The following is a 23,062-nucleotide window of genomic DNA, read 5'->3' on the forward strand; positions in this document are numbered from 1 at the left end:
GTGATATAGATATAAGATGTTACTGTCATTTTCAAAGTATTTCATTATTATTGTGCATTTCATTAAGTACAAATATATTCTAAAAGATGGTGAAAACTATCTTCATTTGATCTCACTAAATCGAAATATTAAGCGCATACCTGTAAGGAGGAACAGTATTTTCACAGTGGAGAAGGTGAAGTTATACCATGCAGGAAGCAGAATAGTGTGAAAAGGCTTAGAAGCAGTAAAGCATGGGCAACATTAAGTGAATTCTAAGCATTTTGATTTGGCTACATCAAGAGGTGCATGTAACTAGGGAAGGGTGGGACACAATCGCCAAAGAGACACACAGGGGTTAGAGATTGGTGGACAATTTTTAAGGAGTCTCATGGGAACCAAGAAAATAGTTTCCTTTCTAGAGACATTACAGACAGTAGGTGAAACATCCCAATAACTCTGCTCACCTCTCGGAACCAGTTGAGAGTAAGAAATATGAGTGAACACAGGAACGAACGTTCTTTAACAGACATGGACTGGAGCCTCTCTCCAGGCTCCAGGTCAGTGAGGAATATAGGACAATCTGAAAGAGAAGAACAAACATTTCTAATCTCTTTTAGTTGAAGTCAACAGAACCTGGATGCTGCCCCCAGAGCTAGGTCTCCTTCTACTTATTTCCCCCTTTAATGGATATTTTAAGGTCAAGTTTCAGTTAGTCTCAAAAATACCCTCATACCATGCAGCATCAACAAATGTAACTTAAAAGTCTCTGTAAAGTTAGAAAATCCCCTCCCGTCCCCCCACAAGTACCAATGTACCACTTCCCTAAGTTTACCAAAAAAAGGTTACAAAGAAGAAAGAACGTGATAACTTCATTCTATACCTAATAAACCATCAATCTCGTCCAAGTTTCCATTATGTTGTCTGTCCACACAAAGTCTCAGTAACCGGAAATAGGGAGCCAGGCATAATGGAGAAACCAATCTGGGAAGGAAAATCCATTTCTAGGTCACAGTTTATAGACATATTAGTCCATGTTTATAGAGACCCCGATCTTGTAATTAACAAGTTTTGCCCAAAATAAATGTCTACTTTTAAAAACATGACAAAGAACATAGTGGATGCTCAGCAAATAAATAATGAACTGAATGGGAAGAAGACACAGCTAAGTGTGAAATATCCACGCATTAAGATAAAGTACGGGTAACACAGAAGGAAGGCACATGACTGGCATAGGTACACAAACACATTCCCAGGTGGGGAAAAGAAACAGAAACAAAAGCAGCCTCACAAAGTATCTGTTAGCTGTCATGAGCCATTGCAAATCCCAATCCCAGGATCTGGGAGAAAACAAGGAGTCTGATCCATTCTTGGTAATGCATCCAAATACCACCTGTCTTGGGAGAAATGTTTTTCAATCAAGTTGCCAACAGATTACAAGAACTGTAGCATTCCTTGTGAACAAGAACTGTGTCATTCTTTGTGAAGATTCAACATACCAACAGCGGTTTTAGAGAAGAAAAAGTATACTGACTTTTGGTCTGATTCCTGCGAAGTCTGTGTACTCCCATCTTTCACAAAGTCCTGAGAGAACAACAGTGGCAGGAGGTTGATGACAATCCCATCACAACTATCGTAGTCTTCTAGTCCGTAGAGTGTTTTCACAGGAAATGGATAATCACTGCAAAGAGAACCCAGAATGTGAGGTCCCAGCATCAGGGTATGGCAACTGTATGGGAAAAACCACTAGGACAAACCAGTCTTCTCTATTATGAGAAGTGAGAAAGAACAAGTGGGGAATCTTCTAGCAGTCCTGGAGCTGGGACTGCTGGGGTGTTGGGGTTGGGAGGAGGGAAGCTGGAGGAGTAGGATAGACTTGGATGAAGTCAAAGACATTCTGAGATTGGTACCAGCTATCAACATAACTAACAAAATTTCTTTACCAATATAACCATGTCAGTGGGTAAATAGCACTTACCCTTCTGGAACATCACAGGCATCCACCACAAACGCATCTTGGAAATCATTAAAGATGGTCTGCCCAAGCCATTCCTTCAGGAAGCAAACAAACAAAAAGGTCTGTGTAGCCCAGGGTGTACATCCTATAAAGCCCTAAATAAACTATTATCCTTTCTGAAGCCTGTTTCCTCATTTCTGAAAAGAAAATACAAGTAATACATACTGCATTATTCTGATGTGGAATAGACATAATACATGAAAAATGCTTAATACAGTGCCTGGCACAGAATAGATGGTGGCTTTTAACAATATCATTAACCAAATGATCATGATTCTCACTCTTAGTATGTGAAGGAGGCCTCAGAAGAAAGGCCTGGGACAGAGTGAGTCAGAACAGCCTTCCCAATTAGAATATGGGAGAGTTCACAGGCACATCTATTTTTGCAATACAACAGAGGGAAGGATTTGAAGAATGTATAGTAAAGCAGCCCTTGAGCTTCACTGTTTTAAGAAAAGATACTTGGCCTCACCAGGGCTTCTGGAGCTAGCCTCCTTCCATGGATCAGGTTGGCAAATTCATCATAATAAAGTCCAGAGGCCTGAGGAGATTGCTCACTGCAGGAATGAACCAACTGTAGCAAGGAGGTCACCTGAAACAGTCGAAGAGAAAGAATGGTCCAGTCCTTGAGTTGCTGATGCTTCCTAGTTAAAAACTATTCACTCCATTCAACAATAAGTTTTTCCCTTTCCAATTGCATTGGCAAAGCTCTCATCACCACCTCTCACCTGAGGTTTCTCCTAAGCCTCCTGACCAATCCTTTCTTTTCAATTTTACCTCTTTTTCAATCCAGACACATGAACCAGATTAATTTTTCTAAAGCAAAGCTTGGATTATGCCATTTCTATGCTAAAACCCTTAAAGACTACCTCTGTGTAAAAATTAAAATGTCTTGATTCACATTCAGAGCACTCTGTTTTCTATCTCCAAACTAGCTCTATCTCCAGCTCTCCAATTATACACTTACTTGTCCCTACACTCTAGTCAACCTGTTACTCTTCAAACATGGCCCACCTATTTTGCTCTCTAGGAATTTACAATTTAATAAGGAGATCAGACACAGAGTTAAAATACAACCCAAGCCAAAGGATTTTAAAGGCCAAAAGAGTAGTACAAATTACAAAAACTATGAGTTCAGGAAAACATATTTTGAAAAAAGAAGCACTCTTTGTAAGGTGACAGTTGTTCAGTTGCTTAGTCGTGTCCAGCTCTTTGCAACCCCATGGGCCACAGCACGCCAGGCTTTCCCGTCCTTCACCATTTCCTAGAGCTTGCTCAAACCCATGTCCATCGAGTTGGCGATGCCATCCAATCATCTTGTCCTCTGTCGTCCTCTTCTCCTCCTGCCTTCAATTTTTCTCAGCATCGAGGTCTTTTCCAATGAGTCGGCTCTTTGCATAAGGTGGCCAAAGTACTGAAGCTTTAGCTTCAGCATCAGTCCTTTCAATAAATATTCAGGACTGACTTCCTTTAGGATTAACTGGTATGCTCTCCTTGTAGTCCAAGGGACTCTCAAAGAGTCTTCTCCAACACCACAATTCGGAAGCATCAATTCTTTGGCACTCAGCCAACAGTGACCAGAAGCAATTTCTCAGTTACTCATAAACATATCCAACCCCAAGACAAGAACTCACCTGGGTGCACTGTTCACTGCTCAGCTCTCCACTCCCTGGGGTCAAATTGGAAGATCTACTTCTAAAAACAAGTTATTTTAGATTCACATCTGTAATATTTTACAACAACCAGCAATAAATTTTTAAAAATTGCCTTCCCTAAGATCAGGGTGGAGATGAAATCGAATGAAAGCACAGCCAAGTATTTATTAAGGCCTTACAAAAGGTGGATTAGCGCAATGATGGCTACCTTAGATTTTTTTTAAGTGTACACTAACTAAACTAGTAAAAATCATAAGAGCAAGTATTTGGCATTGCTCTATTTAATGCTCTCAATAACTCTATGAAGTAAATACTATTAATATCTTTACCTCACACATTTGAACAGAAACAGAACGGTAAAGTGACTTATCCAAGATCATTCAGCTAAGAACAATGGAGCCAGTATTTGACCCCAGGCAAGCAAATGGCTCCAGAGAATGAACTTTTAACCAGTATACTATGCAGCCTCTACAGATTACTAATGCTAACTCTAAGGATGTTTCTTGAGCTCCAAGGAATTCATGACAAATCAATTCCAAGAAGCATGAACTAAATTTCATGACTTCACAACAGTAACAACTTATCAAGCCCCAAGCTTCTATGAGATGTTACAATTGTGGAATCAAAGAACTAGTACAGGAGGGAAAATCCACAAGAAGACTTTATTTATATCACAATTAAAATAAATAAATAAATTTTTTTTAAAAAAGAAGACTTTATATCAAATGAGGTGTTCCAGACACGAAAAACACAGTAATGGAGAAACCTGTATTGTCTAATGCTTAAGATTGGAGCAGATGCAGAAAAAAAGCATCCCAGGAGGATCAGGGTTCCCCCTTTTGTGCAAACATTTTCTAAAACTTAATTTCTTAGCATTCCCTAGTTTTAAACAATGAGAATGTAATGACTATGATCACAATTCTGCAAAAATTATAGGTAACATATACAGTCAAGATTTAAAAGAACATGAAAAGTAACTTCTCTTATTATGGTTTTAGTTCTTCTGTTATAATGATGTCTAAACAATATAACACTTTATTTTGTAAGACAGCAACTGGATTAACTGACCATGAGCCACAGAAATCAGAATTTCCATACATACCTATCTGCTGCCATGACGCCAGCCATGGTGACAGCACCAATAATACCAATAAGCTTGTACTTGAATACGGTGCTAGACAGCTGTTTTCGTATCACCAGGTGCATGTCATCCTGCAAGGAAATAATGGTGAAGATATTGGAATGGTACAGCAAGACAGTCAAATATTAGAACCAAACAACCAGAACAGCAAGGTTTCTATCATTTATTAACTGTGTGGTCTTTGATGAGTCACTCAATCTTTTTGAGTCTCAATTTTTTTCATCTATAGAAAGGGAAAGGTTTTGTGAGGATCAGAGACCAAATTACAAAAAATTCCAAGAACAGCATCTGTCACATGGTAGACATTCAATAATAATAGCTATTACTGTTACTGCTGGGATAGTTGCTTGATATGGATAATGTGAATTATCATGTCGTTGGCTGCTCAGGCAGTAGTAATCAAACAGAAAAAAAAGTGCTTAGGAATAAATTTAACAAAGGAGGTAAAAGACTTGCACATTGTAAAAACTGCAAAACATTACTGAAATAAATTAAAGACCTAAATAAAAGGAAAGGTATTCCATGTTCATGGAACTAAAGACTGAACACTGTTAAGATGATGATATACTCATTCAATGTAATCATTTTAAAAATTCTAACAGTATTTTAAAAACATTTCTTTTTTTAGGCTGCACTGGGTCTTAGTTGTGGCTTGTGGAATCTTCACTGAGGCATTAGGGCTTCTTAGTTGCAGCATGTGGTATTTGGTTCCCCAACCAGGGATCAAACCTGGGCCCCCTGCATTGGGAGCTCAGAGTCCTACTCAGTGGTCCACCAGGCAAGTACCTCTAACAACATTTTTTACAAAAATAGAAAAACCCATACTAAAATTCATATGGAGTTCCAAGGGACCCCAAACAGTCAAAATAATTTTGAAAAAGAACAAGTTTGGAGGGCTCACACTTTCCAATTTCAAAATTACAAAGCTATAGTAATCAAAACGTGCTTCCAGCATAAGCATATTCAGACCAATAGATAGAATAGATCCTAGAAATAAACCCTCACAAATATGGTCAACTGATTTTCCACAAAGGTGCCAAGCCCACTCAATAGAAAAAGACAAACTCTTCAACAAAAGGTGCTAGAGAAAACTGGATACCCACACACACAAAAACGAAGTAGAGCCCTTACCTTATACCATATATAAAAATTAACTCAAAGTGAATCAATGATTTAAATTTAAGAGCTAAAACTATAAAATTCTGACAAGAAAACTTGGGGAAAATTTTTCATGACTTCAAATTTTGCGATTTTTAAAAAAAATAAGCATGACACCAAAAGCACCAGCAACAAAAGAAAAAAAGACTGAGTGGACTTCATCAAAACTGCACCCAAGGACACTATCAAGACTGAAAAGATAATCTCAGAAAGAGAGAAGATATTTCCAAATCATTTATCTGATAAGGGACTAATATCCAGAATATATAAAGAATTCCTACATGTCAACAACAAAAAATAACCCATTTAAAAAGTGAGCAAAAGGACTTGAATAGATTTTTTCTAAAGAAGATATACAAGAACCAATAAGCATACAGTAAGATGTTCAACATCATTAGTCATCTGGAAAATAGAAATCAAAACCACAATGAGATACCACTTTACACACACACTTATCAAACAAGTGTTGATAAGGATGTAGAAAAACTGGAACCCTCTATTGCCCATTAGAATGCAAAATGGTATAGCCACTGTGGAAAACAGTTTTGTGGCTCCTCAAAATGTTAAACATAGAATCTTCATATGATTCAGAAATCTCACTCCTAGGTATATACCAAGTATATACCCAACTGAAAACAGGGACTCAAAAGAAATACTTGTACATCAGTGTTCATAGCAGCATTCTTCAAAATAACAAAAGGTGGGGAAAATCCAATATCCATCATTGGATAAACTAGTTACAGTCTATATATACAATGGAATATTCAGCCATAAAATGCAATAAAGTTCCAATATATCCTACAACACAGAGGAACTGTGAACACATTATGCTAAGTGAAATAAGCCAGACACAAAAGGACAAATACTGTATAACTATTTGAATGATCACACATTTAATGTGTGTAACTATTTAAATGTGTATAATGTGTATAACTATTTAAATGATCACACAAATTCACAGAAAGTAGGTAAGAGGTTACCAGGGTATAGAGAAAGGGAAATGGGGCGTTATTGCTTAATGGGGATAGAATTTCTATTTGAGATGATGAAAAAGTTCTGGAGACAGATAATGGTGATGGTTGCACAACACTGTGAATGTACTCAATGCCACTGAACTGTATAATTAAAACTGGTTAAAACAGTAAAATTTATCTTATGTATGTTTTACCACAAGTAAAACATAATGATGTAGCTCGATTATTCCTGATATGATGAAATCTTCAAACTATACTGCTAGATCAAACAAGCAAGACACAAAACAAGAGGATATGGTGTGGAAAAGTTATATGGGTAAATACAAATTTGTCTATGCTCAGCACATCTCAGAAAGCTATAAGCTAGTAATAGTGATTGCCTTTAGAGAATCTCAGCCTCGAGGACTGAGAGGGAGGGTACATTCTTCACTACCTTTCCATATCTTTTGAATTCTGTACCATGGTGTATACTACCTTGCCAATTCTTTAAACTTAGTGGAAAAAAAAAAAAAAAGTTGTCCAAAGACCAGTATGGCTTACTGCCACAAGGTGGCACTGAAGATGCAAAAGAGCTATGAGTTGATTCCAACCCAATCTTACTTTAGACATTTTGCTTGGCTTTGGCTTTTTCAGTGAATGGTGTTCACAAAGGAGAGAAGCCCCAGACGGAGTTCACGTTAGATGGAGATGTTCCTTATGGAACAAGAGTATTCCCTGTTTTTCCATGGCCCCTGGTACAGTACCTGAATGGCTTTTCTTAGTTTCATAATGTGCAGATTATAGGCTCATTTCCATACTAACAGACTGAGCTCCTAAAGGGCAGGTCTAATATACATCTACTGTCTCGGTGCTTGGCATACAGTAGGCATATGTTTGTACCAGGAAAGAATAAACAAATAGTAGGATTATGGCTATGTACTTTAGTTATACTACTACACAGGCTGTGGGGATTTTGTTCCACAAATTTCAACTGAAGAGGTTTAAAAGATTCTTTCTCAACACACAGTTACTTACCTGGATGTGACTACTGGCTTCATGCTCTTTGCTAAATGCCAGTGTGCTGAGAACACAAAAGAGTTTTCGTATTTGCTGAGGGGACATATTATCCAGATAATCCAGAATGCCCTGGGAGAAAAAAAAGTCAACGATGAGATTAGCAACTAACTTTTCTTTTTCCTTTAAATAAAAAAATTAAAATTCTCATAAAAGGCACACACACAGCCAGCCAGGCATGTTTCACAAAAGCTCAAGTTCTCTAAAACTATGCCTCAGAGCACAAAGGGTTGATATTCTACTTAGTCATCCTAACATAGCTCCTAGTTCTCCCTATACTTTTTCTCCACGCTTCCCTTTTTCTTAGTGAAAACAATATTCTGCCAAAAGTTATGTCTCTGACCTTACTTCTCAGCTTGTATTCCATGAATTATTTATTCTTTCTTTACAGATATGGAAGGACTTATGTCAAACCCCATTAAAACCCTTTACCAACTCCCTCTTGTCTATAAAATAAAGTTGCAACTCTTTGGCTCGGTATTTAAGATCCTTCATAATCTGGTCTTCGCCTCCCACCTTACCCTATCTACCAATCATGCTGATCTTACTTGTCATCTCTCAAGCACACCATGGACATAAGTGCCAGTTTGCTTCTGTTCAAACTATTCTCTGCCTAGATATTGGAGAAGGCAATGGCACCCCACTCCAGTACTCTTGCCTGGAAAATCCCATGGACGGAGGAGCCTGGTAGGCTGCAGTCCATGGGGTCGCTAAGAGTTGGACACGACTGAGCAACTTCACTTTCACTTTTCACTTTCACGCACTGGAGAAGGAAATGGCAACCTACTCCAGTGTTCTTGCCTGGAGAATCCCAGGGACGGGGGAGCCTGGTGGGCTGCCGTCTATGGGGTTGCACAGAGTCAGACACGACTTAGCAGCAGTAGCAGCCTAGATATACTTCCTTTATTCTTTCTTGACAAATCTCTTCTACCTTTCAAGAATCACTCTAATATTATCTCTTGTTTGAAGATTTCTCCAGTTTCCCAGGCCAAATTAATTATTTCTGCACTGGTGTATCTATAGCACTTTATTAGAGAATTTGTCACGTTGTATATATAGTGACGTACTTATACATCTTACTTTCTATCATCAAAGGCAACGACTACCGTTTATATCCTCAGCACCCAGAATAGAGCCTGGCGCATCATTAGGTATAAAGAAGTATTTGCTGAATTAATAAATATATAGACAGATGAGTTATTTTTTCTATTATTTTCCCCATCACCCCACCTTCATCCCCTCCACTTCTACAAATTATAATGCTCGGTATCTAGCATAAAAAATAAATTGCTAACAAGTTATCAGGTGTCTCTCAGATATATGTAAGAAAGAAAAATGATTGAATATATGTCAATGGTAGGACTAGATACCTTCACAAAGACAGCATTCAGCCTCATAGCAGATGGGCTTACAACTACCAACTCGAGGAGGACATCCAATGCAGCATCAACTTCGACTTCATTTCCACTGCAGACATGGGTCACTAGGGCACCGATCACTTCCTATGCAGAGAAAAGTCAACACGACTGTGTGAAGCTAAAATACAGTACAGTCATCAAAAAGAGGTTTGTGCCCGAGGCCATTCCAATCTCAACCTGGTTAAAATCCCAACCGACCTCATTCCATCACCTACTTCTATAAACTGGTTTCATCACCATTAGATTCAAGAGGTTTAGAATTATGTCTCTAACTACACTACCATCCAGTCTTGATTTACTCCCCATATTTTACTAGTGAGCACTATCTAAGCCCTCTAGATTTTGTTTCCTGGTATTATCTTTTTTTTTTCTCATAAGTGTCAAATATTACCCATTAAATTGTAGTTGTACTTAATCTATTAAAATTTACTGAAAAGGTGGCACTCAAGAAGCTAAAGGTTTTAAAGGTTTTTTTTAAAGTTAGACTTATTTTTTCAAGTAAACGTGGGTCATGATGGTGTCTCTAAGACATTAAGATGGTTCTCCACAAATATCTTAGATGTCACTCTTCCCTTCCTTTATACTGCTGTTTCACACCAAATTATAGTGCTCGGTATCTAGCATAAATAGATCTCAAATGCAGATCAATCTTAAATGCAGATTTATTTGAGATCTCAAATAAATCTCATAAATAGATTCTCAAATGCAGTAGCTATCTCATGCCAAATGTCTATTACTCTGCTTTAAATGTGTTTTTTTTCCTGCTTTGAATTTTAAAAATTTTATATTATTCATTTTAAAATTCTTTTTTTGGCCACACCATGGGATCTTAGTTTCTTGACCAGGGATCAAACCCACTCCCCTGGCATTAGAAGTGCAAAGTCTTAGCCACTGGACCACCAAAGAAATTTCATTTTTCATTTTTAAAAGTTGCCCTTTCAAATGTGCTTTACTGTTGTTAATAAAGGTATAACATAAATGACCAATACAAAACAAGACACTTTGTTCTAATCACTTTCCACAAGTACAGCCTTCCCTCTCTAGAAGTGTGCTAATAAATGTGGTGTCTGGTATTCATGGAAAGAGGGTTAGGCCCTCAGGCATTTCTCTCTCGTTTGTTTCTCATGACACCTTTTTCAGGATGTCATGATAGTGCTTGTGATAAATACACTTTTAAAGCGGAGTAATAGACATCTGGCATGAGATAGCTACTGCATTTGAGAAACTATTTATGAGATTTATTTGAGATCTCAAATAAATCTGCATTTGAGAACAATTTCAGGATCAATGGCAGTAGATTATTAGCAGGTAAGTTTAAAACTGCCATTCCTGTACTGTGAAAACTACATGATAACCCCAGGGCAAATGTTTGTTTCAAGCAGACTGGAGCAAGACTGAGAGAATTTAAAGATCAAAACATTAAAAAAAAAAAAAAAGATCAAAACATGGAGTTAGATCCTCAAGTCCAATCCCTTCATTTAGAGACTAGGACTAGAACTAAGTTTTCCCAACTCCCAGTTCAGAGTTCTTCCTTCTTCAATGCCTTTCAACCAAAAAGAAACAAATATTGAATCACATGCAAGTCATTTGGGATGGCATTTTTTTCTTTTTCCCTGTTCCCTCCCTCCCAAGATAAATATTTCAACATACCTGCTGGCAGTAAGTGTCAAAAAACATAAATGAATATCTGTATAGAAGACTGCCAAACAAAATTATGCTCTGGTCTAGGGAGTTCAACAAACTCTGAGCCAGCGACAAAATGGATGGACAAATATCCTTAAGAACCTTGAGGAGAGAGGAGTAGAGAAAAATGAAGCTGTGGGAGAGACTTCGTTATCACAGCACCTAGAGCTGCTATTGCTAACCCTTTTAAGATGTCAGAGTTCTCCCTAATTCTTATTTTAAGGAATTTTAACCTTTGTTTTACTCAGAATAATCCTTCATTCTGAGCTTCTCTTAGAATCAGTGAAATTCAATATATGGATAAGAATTGACCTTTAACTTCAAAGAAGTTAAATCACAAGCCTAATAGCTTGTAATCTGCCCAGCTTGGGACAAGAACCCAAACTTCTAAATTCAAATTTCCTCACTTAATCTTATTGCCTTCCTGGGGATACAGTGGGGCTATTCTTCCCTGGTTATGATTTTAAATCAGTCTATAAGGTTCAATCTAATTAAACTGATTTCTTTTAAAGTACATCAAGAGAACTGATTATGTCCTAACAAGAAGGCAGTAGGTGGACATGAATGGAATCAGAATAAATAACCAGTTATTGTTTCTTTAAATGGGTATAATGCTTTACTGAGGAAGATGCAATAAAAAATTATATATGGTTTCTGCCCTCTGCAAAATTATAGACCAAAACACATATCAGAGCACAAATAAGCACAGAAAAGACTGTAAGATAAAATAATACTATCTTTAAATCAATTCCTAAATAATAAAGTCTTAAGACTCAACTACATATTCTCATTAATTCCTAAGCCCCAAACCTCTGGTTCACCCAGTTTTCTAAGAAGGTGTACACTGTTAATATCCTGAATATTCACCTGGAAAATACCATTTCTAGATTATAAAATTCCATATCAAATGGTTTATACTTCAACAAGAATGATCACCTAAGGGTCATACGCTGAATGGCTAAAATAGTAATAATTCAAAAGATATAAAATTATGTCTCTACTAGCATTCCTCTGATAATGTTATACTCAAGGGTTTTTAGAAACTACTTATAACAGGATACAGAAGGCAAGTTTGTCAAAAGTTACAGATCACAGAGAGCTAGACAATTAAAATGATTAATATATAAAATTAAGATTCAAAAGTCTCAATGGACTTGAACAATGGGTTGAAACTAATATGATAATTTCTAAGGGAGATGTGAAGTTCAACATTTTAGGTCAAAATGAAATTATAGAAGACGTGAATTACAATATTTCCTATAAAAGAAGAATACAGGGCTTGAGTCTAGTGTTCAAGGAATTGTTGAACCAGTTTTGTGTTTTTGCTAAAAAGATGAAAACCAATCTTAGTTTGATTTTATTAATATTTATAATGTCACAATCAAGGTGGTAATAATTCCACTATGTTCTGAAATATACTAAGCTCCCTGTAAAACATTATTACCCAGCAAAGGTGGCGGTGTCATGATTTCCACACAGGGTAGGAAAGGTTAAAACAACCTCTGTAACTTTCAGACTAATGCTGCCCGATTTCTCTGACACTTACCAAGTAATGAATATAGAATGTACCCTGTAGCAGATCTTCTTCAAAGCAGCCTGATCGAATCTTATTTCTTAGCACCCTCTCAATGTACTTCTTTGTCTGAGTGTTGGTGCTATAGATGATGAGAAGCATTGCCAGGTCAAAAATCTGTTGTCAGTAAATATGCACCAACAGGAAAACAGTTTACTAAATCAGTACATTTACTACAACAAAACAGCAGCTCTCAACTTTTTCCATTAAGACAAACACTACTCATTTGCTCAACATAATCCCATGGGAGTACCTACAGTTTCATAAAACCTAGAAGATTTTTCAGAGAAATGAAGTGTCACAACTATTAACCACTGGTATCCTTTAAGAAAATATTGAAGGGCTTCCCTGGTGGCTTAGTAGTGAAGAATCTGCCCGCCAATGCAAAAGACACAGGTTCAATTCCTGATGAGGGAAGATCTCATATGCCACAGAGCAACTAAACCCATGTGCCACAACTACTTAGCCCGTGCTTTAGGGTCCCAGAGCCATGACTACTGAACCCCAAAAGCCGAAGAGTCCATGCTCTGCAACAAGAGAAACCACTGCAATAAGAAGCTTGAGCAGGGCAACTAGAGAGTAGTCTCCACTCGCTGCAACTAGAGCAAAGCATGTGGAGCAATGAAAAGCCAGTACAGCCAAAAATAAATAAATAAATAAAATTATTTTTAAAATATTGGAATACAAGTAAAAGTAGTATTATTACAGAAACAACTTTGAATAGCTTCACATTTATTAAAGAAAAAAAATCACTTGCCAAATTCAGTATATATTTTCATTATTATTAGGAAAATTACTTTGTGAAAAGTTAGAGACTGAAAATGTCAATCTGAACATGGTTATATAAATTATAATGGTCATTTTCAACATATTATGTGGCCATTAAAAATGAGATACACTATATTTTTTGACAAGGACATTCACAATATATTGTGAAGCAAAAGAAAAGCAATCTGCAATAATCACAGTAAGATTCCATTTGTATAAAAACAATATACAAGTACAAATATGCATAAATATAAGAGTGAGCATGCTTGTGCTTGCACACATATACAACTTGGATGTGAATGCACTGGGATGACCCAGAGGGATGGTATGGGGAGGGAGGAGGGTTCAGGATGGGGAACACATGTATACCTGTGGCGGATTCATTTCGATATTTGGCAAAACAATACAATATTGTAAAGTTTAAAAATAAAATAAAATTAAAAAAAAAAAAAAATCTGGAAGAACGATAATCCAGAAGAGTGGCACAGAGATTGGAGGTAAACTTTATTTTACAGATATTTAGATACTTGTGATGTTTCTCCCTCCCCAATTAGTTTGTATTACCTATGTTTAATTTAAAAAAAAAAAAAAAGGAGAGGGAGAGTTTAAAAAGCCAAGCAGGACAAAAAAGAAAAGAACAAACTACTTGGAACTTGCACAACTCAACAGCAAAAATACAATCCAATTAAAAGATGGTCAGAGAATCTGAACAGTCATTCTTCCAAAGACATAGAGCCAGCCAGCCAACATGAAAAGATGTAAAACATCACTAATCATCAGGGAAAGGCAAATCAAAACCACAATGAAGTATCACTTCACATCTGTTAAAATGGCTATAATCAAAAGGACAAAGAATAACAAATGTAAGACAAAAATAATAAAGGAGGGACAGCAAAGGGAACCCTTGTGCACTGTTGGTGGGAATGTAAATTGATACAACCACTATGGAGAACAGTGTGGAGGGGCCTCAAAAAAATAAAAATAGAACTACTATAGATCCAGCAATCCCACTTCTGATTATGCATTCGAAGAAAACAAACACTAATTTGCAAAGATATCTGTACCTCCACGTTCATTAGAGCATTATTTACAATAACTGAGACATGGAAACAATTCAAGAGTCCACTGATGGAATGGATAAAGAAAATGTGACACACACAGAGAGAGACTATTATTCAGCTACAAAAAAGAATGAAATCTTGCTATCTACAACAACATGGATGATCCCTGAGGGTATCATTCTGAAATACATCAGACAGAGAAAGACAAATACTGTATGATCTCAATTATATGTGGAATCTAAAAAATAAAAATGAATTTACAGATAACAGAGAATAAATTGGTGGTTGCCAGAGGTGATGGGAAGGAATTGGTAAAATGAGTAAAAGTACAAATTTCAGTTATAAAATAATTAAGTCACAGGGATGTAACGTACAGCATGGTGAATATAGTTACTGATACTGTATCACACATCTGAAAGCTGCTAAGAGAGTAGATCTTGCAAGTTCTTACCACAAATAAAAAAACTTGTACTAGCAGTGTACGGTGATGGAAATTAACCACTATTGCAGTGATCATTTTGCAAATGACTTATACAAATAACAAATCCTTGCATTGTACGTCTAATATAATATTATCAATTTATCAACTTTATCTCAATTAACATTAACATATATTGTTAGATGCTCTAATTAATAAAAACAAAAAACAACAAATTACTTGGGACATCCTTTCACTGATGGCCCAACTCAGACACCAACATTAGGATAGATTATAGCAGAAAATACAGCTATTAAAAATGAAAATAGACAATGCAGAAGCACATAAAACATTTATGACACAATGTGAAGAGAAAAAAGTCAGAACACAAAATTATATTTATACAATGAATAGAAATCAGTAAAAATAGCTATGCAGGAAGCCAAGGGTTATGCAACAATAGTTGTCTTGGATATTCTGATCACCCTCCTATCCTGCCACCACAAAAAAAATGAGTTTTTCATTATTTTATTCAATATCACAACAGCTTTCAAAATAGTCATCCAACAACTGAATAATTCAACTAACAAAACCCCCCAAAACAAGAGATTTCAACTAAAGAATATCCTTAAACGGAACCAATCAGCACATAAGGAACTCAATCTTCTGGCTTCCTGACTGAAGAAAGCATTTCCAGAGTTAAGACAGACTCAGTATCATGACCCTGATAACAGATGGACTGTTTGATTCACTCATCAGGTAAAAGAAAGTAAAACATGAAATGCTACTATCTTGACAATTCCATGTGAAACTGGAGGAAGGGCAATCAGACAGAGGGACCTAAACACCTGACTCATGACCCAGGTGACTCCAGTGCTCATCTCCTCATGGGAGCTTCTTTGACTGCAGTTCACTGTGACTGTTTGGAATATTACTACTTCCCCTTGTGGATATTTTATTTCATTGTATTGCCAGAATAAAGACCATCTGGCAAGCCATCCTTTCAGATTATCTTCCTATCCCATGGATGGAGGAGCCTGGTGGGCTGCAATCCATGGGGTCGCTAGGAGTCAGACACGACTGAACGACTTCACTTTCACTTTTCACTTTTATGCATTGGAGAAGGAAATGGCAACCCACTCCAGTGTTCTTGCCTGGAGAATCCCAGGGACGGGGGAGCCTGGTGGGCTGCCGTCTATGGGGTCGCACAGAGTCGGACACGACTAAAGTGACTTAGCAGCAGCAGCAGCAGAGCAGCTGCAAAAGGATGACTGGAAGATCCCAGGTCAAACAGCAGGGAGGAAAGCCAGGCAATATCACTAATTTTACATCTATAATATTTAACATTCATAGAAGAGGAACATTACCTTGTGTTCAGCCTCCGAGGGGGTCCTTTCAATTGCCTGGAAAAACAAGGGTCACAAAAATATTACAACACATAAGAACACGTTTGAACCAATCTGCTCATCTGGCAAACCATCATCTATTATTTCTACTTGATTGACTTTCAAGACTTTTATTTCAACTACCTTTACTTATATATCCATGACTGATTGCCAGCCACTTCTTCCTCAATGTTCAAAGATCTCACTCACCTTAATCCAGGCTTCTGAAATGATTTTCTCATATCTAATAGCTGACTTTATTACATCGAAGAGAAGAGTAACACAGTCTTGACTGCTATTTTCTTGATTTCCTGAAAAACTACAAGTAGCAGAGGGAAAGGAAATCCTTCTTACCAGAGAAGGACCTGTAAGATCTAGATTCCTGCTTACTAGGCATGTGCCTTAAAACTATTCACAATTTCATGTGTAAAATAGCTAATAAAAATTTATTGCAGTCTATCAGAGATTGATGTGAATAGCAAAGGGAATACACACACACACACACACACACACTCACACACTCACTCATGTACATATACATACTTATACATATAAATATTATTTGAAAAATAATAGTAATATATTATTATGATATTACTACATAATTTGTAGTTGTAAATATTAAGATCTTCTGTCCTGGCTCCACAATAAATGTCAAAAAACTTTCCTTGCTCATGTGAGAAAAAGGGTGGTAACTGTCCATGAGTTTATACCTTGTTTGTCCTTTATTTCTCAACCTGCTTAGAGAAACCTGGAACTGTGAAGGCAAAATACAGTGCTGCAGATCCAACTTCTCTCGAAGCTCAGAAATTACCTACAGCAAATAAATGTGTTAGCTGTGTGTTCTGATCATTCACAGCAGCTAGGTACAATCTATTTTTCCAACAGAAGAATCATAACATTCTCCTCAAAGACTGAGGAAGAATTATTAAATGAATTATTAAACAATGCAGTTTGAAAGAGACAGTTGATGAAAATAACTAATGCAACTACAGTACGTCATGCTCCTTAAAAGTCCAGAATTCCTTGAGGCATTACACTGAAATAGCAAATATAACCTATAGCGGCTAAAACAGAACAATAAGTCTGACTAGTAGATCCATTCTCTCCCTTGAATACTATCTGGACTAATTAGCATTATCAGTTAGTTTCAGGACAGAGAAGAGGAATCAGAACCTTTTAAACAATTTATCTTGATATATTTTCCTCTAGGTTAGGCTTCTTTTCACTGCTGAGTTTCACAAGAGCACCACAACTATTCTCTGTACTGTCCAGGATCTAATACCCTAGTGTTTGTTAGGAAACAGCAGAGTACCTCAAGTGCATCTGTGGGGGTTACGGAATGAAGAATGAATTTGATGATCACAGGTAAGTCGTCCAAACTGACAGATGACAGCTTACCCATCACTAACTGGCGGACCTAAACACAAAAAACACAAAATCTTACATATTTCCATGTTAATATCACAATCTAGTAATGACTCATTAGGTAAAATTAGAAAAATTATTTCTCTCAGCTTCTCACTTGCACTTTCAGAAGAAAAACACATTTTACTTTTTTCCAAATTACCAGCTCTCAACTGTTAATGCTACGGCTTCTTCAAAAACAGAGAGGCGATTAATATGAAAGTTATTATCTTACATTTTGGAGTCTGAATTTTCCACTGGTTACAGAAAGCCATAAAAATTTGTTATTCCTATGTGAACAGTTTGTAAATATGCAGGCAACACAGACAACTTCCACTAAAATTTACGGCTTAAAAACAAACAGTTCATCTATCACAGCGTAGCACATAAAATTCACCAAAAAAAAAAAAAAAAAGAATAGGTGTCTTTCAGCACTGTTTCAAAATGAAATTTTCATTATATACAATTGGTCCAGGGCAATGAATGACTGATATCGGTTCTGGGAGGTGAGAAGACTAGTTCTGTTTCTGGAGAGCAAAGTCCTCCATACCTTAGTCAGGAGCTTTGACTCAAGTTGGAGGCTAGAAAGGACATCCAGGATCGGGACGGTGAGCAGAGTATTCTCTGTTAGAAGGTCGCTGGGAACAGTGGAAAAGAAATTATCCAACTTTTAACAGAATTGAGCAAGTAATGACTTGGGAAAATCATCCAAGGATGGGAAGAAAGGATATACTTAGCTCCCATTAAATTCTATTTGTAGTATGTTTCATTAAAATTCTCTTGAGTAAAAAAAATACATGCACATTTTGAAAAATTCAAACAACAAGAAACCCTATCTCATCATACCCTCTACTCAGAGGAAACCACTGTTGAGATTTGGTCCATATCCTTCCTCAGAAAAGGAAAAAGAAAAGCCACAATTACAATGAAGTGGGATAAATATGATACCTATATGTGCAGGGTGCTACAGTAGCATAGAGTAGAGAAGGACAGCAATGGATTCTAAGAGAAAGTTATACAAAAGGACAGGCAGGCAAAGGGAGGGGTATAGGGCTATACACAGAAGGAGCAGTCTGCCCAAAAGTACAAAGGCAAGAAATCTCTAGACCTTTTCGGAGATAGTTTTACAGATAACTACAGAAAAGGAGGTATTACAAATTGAAGTTTTTAATTACTTCTAGGATAAATACACAGTTGCATTACCCCTTCTTCGTTACTGCTCTATCAATTAGAATTTTTCACATAAATGTCAGAAAGCAATGGATCTGACACAACAATGTGCATTAGAATTAATCATTTAGGGACCACAGAACGTTGATGTTTAATAGGTTCCACAAACCATCTGGATGTGCAGTCATGATTGAGGACACCCGTGGGTACAGGAAATGCTAACAAAACAAAAAAAATGCTACTAAAGGAAAGTTTACGTCTCCATAGATCAAATTTATATACCTAATCCTAAGCCAGACTTCATATTCACAACAGATACATACACCTACTTAAATATATATTATTAGAAAAACAAGCCACATTCAATATCCCAGTAAGACAAGTATCATTCTCTTTTATACAGAAACACAGTATTATTACTCTTTTTATACTGCGGCAATAGGCTCCCAGAGTGAAGGCTTGCTCAAGCTGGCAACAAGGTGCTTACCCACCTGAGCTCTTTCCCCACATCAGCATGCTGGGAATCCCCTAGGATCTCAGGTAGGCTGATGACAAAGTCATGTTGTAGGCACAGCGGAGCAACACTGATCAGCTGCATGATCTTGGTGGTAAGATCCTGCAGTGGAGGACACTATTATAAGAACTGTAACACAGTATCCAGAATAGAGAAAGACTTTCTACTCCCAAAATATAGAGCTGGAATTATTTTGTGTACAATATGACAACTACACATACATCCAAGCTCAAAATCTAAAATCAGAAGTAAATCACCTAGAGATTTTTCATAAATGAGATGGTATCTATATTAAAAAAAAAAAGTAGGCCGGATGGCATATTATCTAATATCTTTATTTCACTTAATATTTACATCTCTATTTCCTTTTTTAAAAGGTAGGGATCTGTTGCTCAAGGATACACAATTAAGAAGTGCCAGACCCAAAATTCCAGCCCAGATGAGACTCCAAAACTTATGTTCTTTCAAATAAAGATTTAGCCTTTGAATGTGACAAAACTTAGTAGAATGATTTTAAGAACTCTAAAGAATAAGCAAAAGGCTCAAAACAGATTCATCTTTACCAAGGTACTTAATAACAAAACTCCCAAAGAAATTTTCCTCAATATATAATTAAATCAACACATCTGCAGTGAAGTAGGATGGTTTCAGACCTCACTTTTTTTGAGAAATAAAACATAATAATCTCTGTATTTTGAGAAATTCGTGAATTCCTTACAAATAATTAATTTAATAAATCACATCCAGTCATCACAGTTATGGGCTTCCCTAGTGGCTAAGCTGGTAAAGAACCTGCCTGCAATGCAGGAGACCTGGGTTCGATCCCTCGGTTGGGAAGATGCCTTGGAGAAAGTAAAGGCTACCCACTCTAGTATTCTGGCCTGGAGAATTCCATGGACTATCCATGGGGTTGCAAAGAGTCGGACAAGACTCTTCACTTCCATCACAGTGAGATATACTTCTGTTTTTTGAAGACATTTAAAGGATGAAATAACCATGACTTTCAAACTACGAAAGCTAAAAAAGCTAATGGATAGAAGAATATGAATTTCCTGTCTAGAAAGGCAAAAAACCCTGCAAATTCCAAAGGTTTGGTGTTAAGTGCAGAAAACACTCTCTAAAGACAAGAGACCAAAAAAGTACCCAAGCCTACCTTACTATCCACAACTTGGTCCAGCCACTTTAGCTGATTGATGATGAGTCGAGGCATGCTGATTCCATCACTGTTCACTCTGAAATGTTAGAGTGGATGAAAAATCAGGAACATAGCCTGTCTGACCTACACAGCAGCAAACATTAATACTGCATATAACATCTCAGTCATTCAATTAACATTGGCTTAAAGTTCAACATTCAGAAAATGAAGATCATGGCATCTGGTCATATCACTTCATGGGAAATAGATGGGGAAACAGTGCCAGACTTTATTTTTGGGGGCTCCAAAATCACTGCAGATGGTGACTGCAGCCATGAAATTAAAAGACGCTTACTCCTTGGAAGGAAAGTTATGACCAAACTAGATAGCATATTAAAAAGCAGAGACATTACTTTGCCAACAAAGGTCCATCCAGTGAAGGCTATGGTTTTTGCAGTGGTCATGTATGGATATGAGAGTTGGACTGTTAAGAAAGCTGAGCACCGAAGAATTGATGCTTTTGAACTGTGGTGCTGGGGAAGACTCTTCAGAGTCCCTTGGACTGCAAGGAGATCCAACCAGTCCATTCTGAAGGAGATTAGCCCTGGGATTTCTTTGGAAGGAATGATGCTAAAGCTGGAACTCCAGCACTGTGACCACCTCATGCGAAGAGTTGACTCACTGGAAAAGACTGATGCTGGGAGGGATTGGGGGCAGGAGAAGAAGTGGATGACAGAGGATGAGATGGCTGGATGGCATCACCGACTCGATGAACATGAGTTTGAGTGAACTCTGGGAGTTGGTGATGGACAGGGAGGCCTGGCGTGCTGCAATTCATGGGATCGCAAAGAGTAGGACACGACTGAGTGACTGAACTGAAATGAAACATTAACCACGGGTTGCACGCTGTGCTAGACACACAGATGATACCAAAAAAACATAGGACATATGCATATATGTTGAGAAAGATGTCTGGAAGAAGATGCACTGAACTGTTAATGACTATATCTGGGGAGGGTTGAGAGGGGAAGAAAGGTCTGGAGAGTATCTGTTAAAATACATGAACAATTTTTAAAATAAAGATTATTAATAAATTGGGTAAGAGAAATTATTTTTAAAAAGTAAAAACTAATTACCTAGATGTGATAAGTACTGAAACAGCAGAATATTTTTTACTGGTATAGAAACCTAGGTCAGATGAGATTATGTCTGTGAAAGTATTAAAAACCATCCATATATGGATGAAAAAAAGTTGACTCAGTACTATTTCCCGTAAGATGACAGTCTTTGCCTTCTTCCCAGCCTCCTATGTCTAAGTTTCGGATTACCTCCAGCTCCTCTTCTTGACAACACTTTCAATTTTTGTTTATAATAGTCAAGTTTAACTACTAAAAAAGACTAGCCAGGACACAAATCATCTAGTGCAATCCATTTAGGCAAAGCATGAATTTTTAAAGATAAACCTTCAAGTTTACTATTATTACATATAAGACACTGAAAAGGCACATTTTAAAAAGGAGAAAATTAAAATGACCCAAATCCTCTCATCCAGAGATGTCCATCACTGACATACATATGTCTATGTAAATGTATATGTATGAATTTTTGTTAACAAAATATTGAGTGAATTGTAAATATGACTTGCAACCTGAATTTTTTTAATTAAATGGTATTATATAACCCTTTTTACAATTTTTAATATCCACATGATATCCCTATACTAATTTACTTAACCAATCCCTTATACTTAAAAATGTTTACAATTTTTATTTTAAACAGCAATAATATTCATTACTGTTTTCATTCAGAGCTATTACCTTAGGATAAATTAGGATGTACAGCTGAACATAAAGCAAAATCTAAGGTTATGATACACACAACCTCCTGATCTTCAGAGTGATTACAATGCTTTATATATGTTTACCAGTGATGTATGAACTGGCTTGTTAATTACACTCAACAAGGGAGATCCTTTGAGAGTAAAAAATATTATTTGAAATTGTCATCTTTGATTATTAATGAACTTGTGCATTAAAAAAACATTTAATGCTCTTATATTTCTTCTCTGTGAATTATCTATTCATGATCTTTATCTACTTTTCTATTAGGCTGCTCTTTTTTCCTAACTTTTTTTTTTTAATAAAACAAACAAACAAACTGTGTTTGTTTTTCTTTTTTGGCCATGTCATATGGCTTGCAGGATATTAGTCCCCACACAGGGATAAAACCTGGGCCCCTGATAGTGAAAGCCTGGAATCTCAACCATTAAAGTACATTTCTAAAAAATGGCAGCACACGTACAGTATAAAACTGAAAAGGTAAAGAACAGCATTCAGACAATATCTGACTCCAGCCAACTGGCTCCCCTCCTTGGAAACAATCACTACCACCAGTTTATCGTGCATTCTTCTAGGAATACATAAGACACGCTACTAAAATTTCAAAAGAGTCACCACAGTTAAACTTGAGTAGTTACTTAAAAATCTGGAGTCATGATAAATATGATCTTCAGAGGTACCAATGATGTTTCAGAGCAATCTTTTCAGAGAAACA

General features: G+C 36.8%; 1 protein-coding gene across 5 annotated transcripts in view; it reads right to left on the reverse strand.

Moving 5' to 3' along the window:
- Positions 1-23,062, reverse strand: part of FANCD2 (FA complementation group D2) — a 51,183-nt gene that overhangs the window by 22,385 nt on the left and 5,736 nt on the right. For 2 of the 5 annotated variants that reach the window (XM_086366306.1, XM_086366304.1), the window contains exons 8-25: positions 20,528-20,606; positions 19,352-19,476; positions 18,241-18,328; positions 17,599-17,703; positions 16,997-17,097; positions 16,494-16,602; positions 16,266-16,301; positions 12,625-12,768; positions 11,046-11,180; positions 9,348-9,479; positions 7,939-8,049; positions 4,754-4,863; positions 3,631-3,691; positions 2,469-2,588; positions 1,958-2,031; positions 1,514-1,660; positions 863-963; positions 447-562 (exon numbers count right to left, since the gene is read on the reverse strand). In XM_086366306.1, coding sequence (XP_086222432.1) covers positions 447-562; positions 863-963; positions 1,514-1,660; positions 1,958-2,031; positions 2,469-2,588; positions 3,631-3,691; positions 4,754-4,863; positions 7,939-8,049; positions 9,348-9,479; positions 11,046-11,180; positions 12,625-12,768; positions 16,266-16,301; positions 16,494-16,602; positions 16,997-17,097; positions 17,599-17,703; positions 18,241-18,328; positions 19,352-19,476; positions 20,528-20,606 — 1,894 coding nt within the window. The remainder of the gene's footprint in view (positions 1-446; positions 563-862; positions 964-1,513; positions 1,661-1,957; positions 2,032-2,468; positions 2,589-3,630; positions 3,692-4,753; positions 4,864-7,938; positions 8,050-9,347; positions 9,480-11,045; positions 11,181-12,624; positions 12,769-16,265; positions 16,302-16,493; positions 16,603-16,996; positions 17,098-17,598; positions 17,704-18,240; positions 18,329-19,351; positions 19,477-20,527; positions 20,607-23,062) is intronic. The other 3 variants (XM_086366308.1, XM_086366305.1, XM_086366309.1) reach the window with 3 other exon arrangements.

This window comes from Bos grunniens, chromosome 22, assembly GCF_055505025.1.
Source record: "Bos grunniens cultivar Pamir isolate PY7600 chromosome 22, Bosgru_T2T1.0, whole genome shotgun sequence".
NCBI classification, from domain to species: Eukaryota; Metazoa; Chordata; class Mammalia; order Artiodactyla; family Bovidae; genus Bos; species Bos grunniens.